We start from the raw sequence: 6,982 nt of genomic DNA on the forward strand, positions 1-6,982 counted from the left end.
TAAAACCAATGCCAACAGATATGTAACAGACCTTGCTGGATAAGTTCATCTATTGCCAAAAAAAAAAAAAATCCTAAGTGGGTAAAATATCAAGAGCATGAACATGACCACAGATGTCTTAAGTTGTCCTTGAGCAGTTCTCCAGCATTTTTATCATTAGACAAACATTAATGATGGTTAAACAGCTTGGAGAATGTCTCACACACGCCCAAATCTAGTTTAGGAATCCCTAAATCAGTTGTTCTCAAAGTAGTCCCTTAGACATGTTCAGGGGTCTAACAAGAGATCAAAACTATTTTCAAAATAATACTAATACTTCTTTATTCTCATTTTCTCACACTGTAGGGTGTTTTTTAGGACGTCACATGATGTACAATATTGCTACAAGAATGCATGCACAAACATATGAGAATCAAGTTCTCTTCTACTAAGCTAGACAGTAAGGAAATTTGCAAGCATGTTTAATGATACAGGTCTTTTCATTATTTTTTTAAAGTGATTACTTAACAGTGCTACTTATGTTAATGTATAATGTGTTTATTAGTTTTTTTAAGTAAACTCTTTGCCCAAAGTTGGGCTTGAATTTATAACCCTGAAGATCAAGAGTCCCATGCTCAGTGGCTCAGTCAGTTAAGTGTCTGGCTCTTGATTCAGTTCAGGTCATGATCTCAGCATTCGTGAGATCAACTCCCACATCAAGCTCTGTGCTGACAGTGTGATGGAGTCATCCTGGGATTCTCTGTCTCCCGCTCCACCCTCCCCTGCTCACGTTCTATCAAAATAAACTTTAAAAACAAAAAAAAGTCCCATGCTCTACTAACTGAACCAGCCAAGTACCCCTAGTGTTATTTTTAAATTAGTAACAACTATTTTAATAACTTTCAATTTGTAATACAATATGGTAAGTATTGACTGATATAACCCATATGAAAACATTTTTAGCTCCTTAGGAAGTTAAGAATGTAATGGGGTACTAGAATCAAAAAGTTTGAGAACTGCTGTTCTGACCTAACCACTGACACTCAGTTCTTCAGCTAAACAATGCTTTGCCCACCTTATAGATCAAATCCAAGAAGGGAAGAAACTTAAATAAAGCACAACTAGTTAGGCAAGCAAACCAAAAATAGCTATATCAGCTCCCCAGATACCACCACTATAGAAGGCTAAAGTTCCTATAAGCTGACAACAAAAGTTTATCATAAGCTTTCTCATTCATGTATGGCAGACTATGACAAATATCACATATCAATTGCCTAAAGTATCAGTATGGGAACAAGCTAAGTCAATAGAACTTTTAGATTATACATCTTTTCTTTTATGATCAAATATATGGAGATAGAGGCTTTTAAATTTTTTTTTTAATGTTTATTTACTTTTGAGAGGAGTGGGGAGGAGCAGAGAGAGGGAGACACAGAATTGCAAGCAGAGTCCAGGCTGACAGCTCGACACTGGACTGAAGCCCACAAACTGTGAGATCATGACCTGAGCTGAAGTCAGACATTTAACCCACTGAGCAATCCAGGCCCCCTGGAGATAGGTCTTTTGGTTGTTAATTCAAATATATACAGATGAGAAATAAATTCCTTTGTTGAACTAGACTATCTGGACTACTTCCCACTTGGCCAACTCCCTCTCTGGGAAACTTTGGGAGTATCTGCTATACTCTAAGCTCCTTCTGGGCAGGTTCCTTAAGCAGATATCCATGTTTTCTATCACAGGGGAGGGACCCTGCTACCCTGATCATACCTGACTGACAAGGATAAATGACATTAAAGCAACCCTCTAAAGGTTAGGAAACTGTCTCAGAGATAGCCAGAACTCCCATGAAAACAGGGAATTTGCCAGAAATTACAGAAATATTATGAGTTAAAACAACAAATAGTGGAGTCACTATATTGGCAATCTTACTGGAGTAAGCAAGAAATAACCAGATGGTGAACATAACCTAGAACTCTATGGAATCCTGAAAGACCTTCTAGTTCCTAAATGACATCCCCACTGCCATGATATCTGATGCTGGGATCGATTAAATAATTCTCTTCCTTCTCTCTGTATCCCCCGCCCTTTTTTTGTGTGGGGGTGAAGGAAAGGGGTCATTAATCCTATTAACATGACACAGCAACTCCCTTATAATCTGAAATATATAACTACCACAATTAATGTGGGGATCAAACAAAAAAGGGACCAGAATGAAGAAATAGAGGCTAACTGTGAAAAACTAAATAATTTAGATCCTTTTGTTCTTCACACACATCAATCGTACTGTGTAAATGGAACTAGTCTGACATCACTAGAACACACAAGATCCCATAAGGTCCCATTATGTAAACTGAGGACTGAGAGAATTATGAGAATATTGGCCTTGGGATGCCTGGGTGGCTCAGTTAAGCATATGACCCTTGATTCTGGCCCAGGTCATGACCTCATGGTTTGTGAGTTTGAGCCCCACATGGAACTTGGCTCTGACTGCAAGGAGTCTGCTTGGGATTCTGTCTTCCTCACTCTCTGCTCCTCCCCCACTTTCTCTCTCTCTCTCTCAAAAATAAATTAGCATTAAAAAATACTGGCCTTATATTTTGTATGACTTATAGACATTGAATCCTAGCTCTTATCTCATCAGGAGTTTCTCCAGTCAGTGCACCTGGGTAGCTCAGTTAGTTAAGCATCTGACTTCAGCTTAGGTCAATGTCTTGGGTTGGTGAGTTGCTCTCTTCAGATCCTCTGTCTCACTCTCTCTGTCTGCCTCTTCCCTGCTGGCTCTCTCTTTCAAAAATAAAAAATTACAAAAAAAAATGTATATTAAGAAAAAATTTCTCCAACTGAAAAAAGGCAGGAAAACCTGAATACCTTAACAAAATATCATTCTGAGAATTAACCATGCTGTAAAATTTTAGAATTTAGTTTTCAAACAAAACCCAGTCACTGATAGGGGTGCCTGGGTGGCCTCGTCAGTTAAGCAAGCGTCTGACTTCATTTGGCTCAGGTCATGATCTCACAGTTTGTGAGTTCTAGCCCTGCATCGGGCTCTGAGCTGACAGCTCAGAGGCTGGTGCCTCCTTCAGATTCTGTGTCTCACCCTCTCTCTATGCTCATGCTCTGTCTCTCTCAGTCTGTCTCTCAATAATAAGTAAAAATGTTAAAAAAAAAATTTTTTTAAGTCAGTCACTGATAAAACATATGCAACTCAAATAAAATCAGATACTCAGATGAAATAAAACCCAATTTTAAATGAACACTAAATGGCTGAGAAATTATAATAAGGATTAAATATAAGGAAGTAAGAATTAAAACAAGTATTTTTTCTGTGGTTTTGAAAACCTGAAAAGTGACTCAATGCCCTATCTTGGTAACTAATAAGCAGCTGCTCATTTCTCACCCAGTTCTACCTGGCCAGAAACATATTCAGCTTAACATAGCTTGAAAGGGAAGGGAAGGTGGAATGAATATAAAATCTTTAAAAGTGGGGATCTTTATGTAAGAGTAAAACCAGACAAATCTCTCATTTTACACAAACAAGAATATTAATCCTAAAATAGGGCTCTCTCCTTCTAGACCTTCTTCCCAGTCTGTTTATGTTTCTTTTATAAATATTCAAAATATCCTTGAAGAAAATAGTATTTCAACATACAGAAGATCAAAGCAAACTAATTCACAAGTAGAATTTCCCTGATCCCTTCCCTCATCCCCCCCAAATATCTTCCCACTCCGTCTTTTCCTCTAAAATATCTTACATGGAATGCCAAAGTAAAAAGGCCAAGCAGTTCTGGTCCAAGGGGGATTTCTGCAAAACCCTGGGATTTCTTAGGTATTATCTGAAAGCCATTCAAGCAAAGGAGTCCATGAAACATTGAAAATTTCTATAAAAAAGTTGATATCAGTATATGAGAAAATAAATTCTTCAATTACACTGCCACCATTTTCCCTTCAAAATGAGCAGAATATAAGACCGCAGGTTAGTCAGGGGCTGCGGGTGGGGGGCCAGTAGTAGCATTCCTCCTGTACGTCCAAACCAATCATTTAACAACAGGCTCCAGTGTTTACACTTTAAACTTTTCATCACTCATGAAAATCTTTATCATCAGTAACAAACACTTTTTTCTAAAAACTCCTCTGAACAGCTTTTTTCCATTATGAAAGAACTTAAAAGTAAAAAATGTAAGTAAGGATTAACGTATATGTTTTTCTTAATTTGAAGAACGAACTTCTGTAATCCTCAACCAAATAAACCAATTGAAAAAAATTTTTTTATAAGACACTGAAATTAAAAAACTGAGTGGATATTCAGTAATACTTAAGAAAGCTGTAATATGGGGTTCTAATTTTTTACTTTGCTTATCCATTTGGAGTGTCATTGTAACTACTGTATTGTAAATGATGGAAAATAATTGCATATGTTAAAAAAAAGTGTTATATTCTAAAAATAATAATAAAAAATAAAGTTACAAAAAAAAGAAAAAAGAAAGCTGTAATATTTCCTAAACTTGATAATAAAATTGTGGGGTTTTTTCCCCTCAAGTATTTATCTTGAAGGACTTACACGTGAAGGGATTGAGATGGCTCTAAAACATCCAGCAGGTGGATAAAACAGAAATGGTCAGGTGATAACCATGGATAATTGGTATACAAAGCCCTATTATACTCATTTTTTCAACACAGTTGAAGAAAAAATGTATGCGTCAAAACATGATGTCAAAAGAAATTTTGGTCCCACTAAATCACCCAGAATTCTGCTTATTTTCTCTAATTTACCTGGTTCAATTAACAAGTTCTAGTCTGAAATCCAATTAACTTCCTCCAATTCCAAAATTCACCTTAGTGTCTCTTAATTCCACTCATCAGCCAGGTGACGACCAGGTGAGCACACAATCCAGCATTCCAAATTATAATTAGTAATCTTATTTTAACTTCAAGACCTGATACCCATATTGAGTCAAAATGATTATTACAGGTGGTGGTTTTAGTTTTTAACTTTACCTTACTCTCCCCCTAATATTTGAGCCAAGTTTCGTGAGTAGTATACAATGGTTAAATGTAACAGATGTTGTTCACTCCCAGAGGGTAAACTCTGAGTGAGAAAAGTAAAAGAATTTAATCGAATGTAACACACAGAAATGGTGCAAAAATCTCGGGGGTAGGTAGCTTTACGGTATACCTTTACGCTCCCCCCAAAAATCTTTTAAGTGGTTAGAAAAAAGAGACCCGGGTTGGTTGGTTCTATCTCCTCCCCCTCTTTAAGGGGAGGTGCTAGAGAGCAAAGAAATGACCAAAAGACAGGCCGGAAGAAGGAAAGAGAAAAGCATGGAATGTGGACAACTAGCCCTTAAATAATTGAGCCCTGTCCCCAAATAAAATGAAGGTAAGAAGAGGGAGTTACCTATTAAACATTTTCCTATAACTCCAACGCACCTCAGCGGCTCAGTTTAAAAAAAAAAAAAAACCCTAGCTCTAGGTATACATATTCAAACTCTCCTCTCCAAGTATTTACAGGTACAAAGGCACAGACAGAACTCTTCCTCACCGTCGCTGGTAATAGCGCCGCAAAAACAACTCACTCGCCCCGGCCACTTTGGCAGGGCCGTGTCCCGCCCAACGAAGCCTCCTGAGCCCCTACCCCTAGGGAACCCCAAAACCACTGCCCCGCTCCTCTGGCCGGAGACCCCTCTTTCCAGGCCGGGAGAGGAGTACCTGCGGGAACAAGTATCTACTGGAAGAACCCGCCCGCCCCGAGGCCCTCCGCGCCCACCCGGAACTGGGGTCTTAACCCCGCGCCGCCTCACTGTTGACTCAGGCGGGGCCCCGCGGTGCAGGTCGCGAGCCTCACCCCCAGTCCACCCCGCGCCGGCGAAACCCGCGCGAACCACCGAGCTGTGCCGGACGCCGCCGTGAGGACCCAGTCACTGGCTACCTGTCTTCGCTCTTGTTTTTCTGCTTCTTCCCCATCGTGTGTCAGCGGCGCTCGTAGCCCAGGCCCCTCTATTCGGTCTCTCACAGACCCACTGTCCCCCAGCCGACTTTGGTCTCCGTTCAGCTCCGTTCCCCTCGCGCTAACGCCTCTCGCACCCGGCTCTCCACAGACCCGCGCACTGGGACAGAGCACATATGGTGTGAGCTCTGGGTGCGCAGGCGCAGCGCCTCGCCGCCTCGGCGTGAGGACGCAGGGCGCGGCTCATCGAGAGCTGCGCTTCGGGTAGAGCGTCTCCAGTTGACCCTCCCGTCAGGCAGGAGCCCGAGCGCCCCCTTTTCCGCAAGTGTTCTCGGCGCACCAATTAGCTGCAGGGTTCTAGAACCCTCAACTGACAACGAGGCCAAAAATTCCCGTTGTCAGCTCCATTTCTGCGGGCGAACGCAGACTTGGATGATTGGAGCTCATTTCAGAAATAAACTTTGGGCTTTCCCTCCACCTATATATCTTTCTATGTATCTATTTTTAGACGCACGAAGTTCAGTAAAGAACCACAATGAACCAACGATAGGCACTCTGCGTGATAAATCCAGGACGAATTGGACCTTTCGTTAACATCCCTGAATTATGAAGTCTGTTAGGTCACTAAAAAATAATTATAATAAAATGAAACAGGGACACACCCTTTCCCCAGAATAGATCTTAATCTTTCCAAAGAGAGAGCAAGTTTTAAGAATTCGTGTTAGGGAAGGTAAAAGGAACCTACTAGGGTGGTACACATGTTCACTATCCGGACCTGGACGGTGATATTACGGGTGTTATCTGTGTAAAAACTAATCGTGCTGTGTAAGTTATACCTACACTTTAAAAAAAGTGTTCATTCAACACAATGGAAGCGAAGTTGGAGTGCCACTTTGGAACAAGACCGTAGCTCTCCGGTTTCTGATGTAACAGTACGTGTACTGAGGCTCAGAGCCTAAGAAAGTCCAAAAAAGCGAGGCTGAGCACTAATAAACTACGATCCCCAGCATACTTTGCTCCCTCCTCCTTGGGCCGTTTACTCAGAAGGAAGTTAGGAAT

The 6,982-nt window shown here is 40.8% G+C and overlaps 1 protein-coding gene across 3 annotated transcripts in view; it reads right to left on the reverse strand.

Annotated features, from left to right (window-relative positions):
* Positions 1-6,798, reverse strand: part of EIF5B (eukaryotic translation initiation factor 5B) — a 78,902-nt gene extending 72,104 nt beyond the window's left edge. The window contains exon 1 of one of the 3 annotated variants that reach the window (XM_029937158.1): positions 6,764-6,798. In XM_029937158.1, coding sequence (XP_029793018.1) covers positions 6,764-6,783 — 20 coding nt within the window. In that variant the 5' untranslated portion in view covers positions 6,784-6,798. Of the gene's footprint in view, positions 1-5,374; positions 5,413-5,905; positions 6,231-6,763 lie in introns of those variants that run through there. The other 2 variants (XM_029937157.1, XM_029937159.1) reach the window with 2 other exon arrangements.
* Between the last annotated feature and the right edge of the window lie 184 nt (positions 6,799-6,982).

Source organism: Suricata suricatta, chromosome 4 (genome assembly GCF_006229205.1).
Source record: "Suricata suricatta isolate VVHF042 chromosome 4, meerkat_22Aug2017_6uvM2_HiC, whole genome shotgun sequence".
NCBI lineage: Eukaryota > Metazoa > Chordata > Mammalia > Carnivora > Herpestidae > Suricata > Suricata suricatta.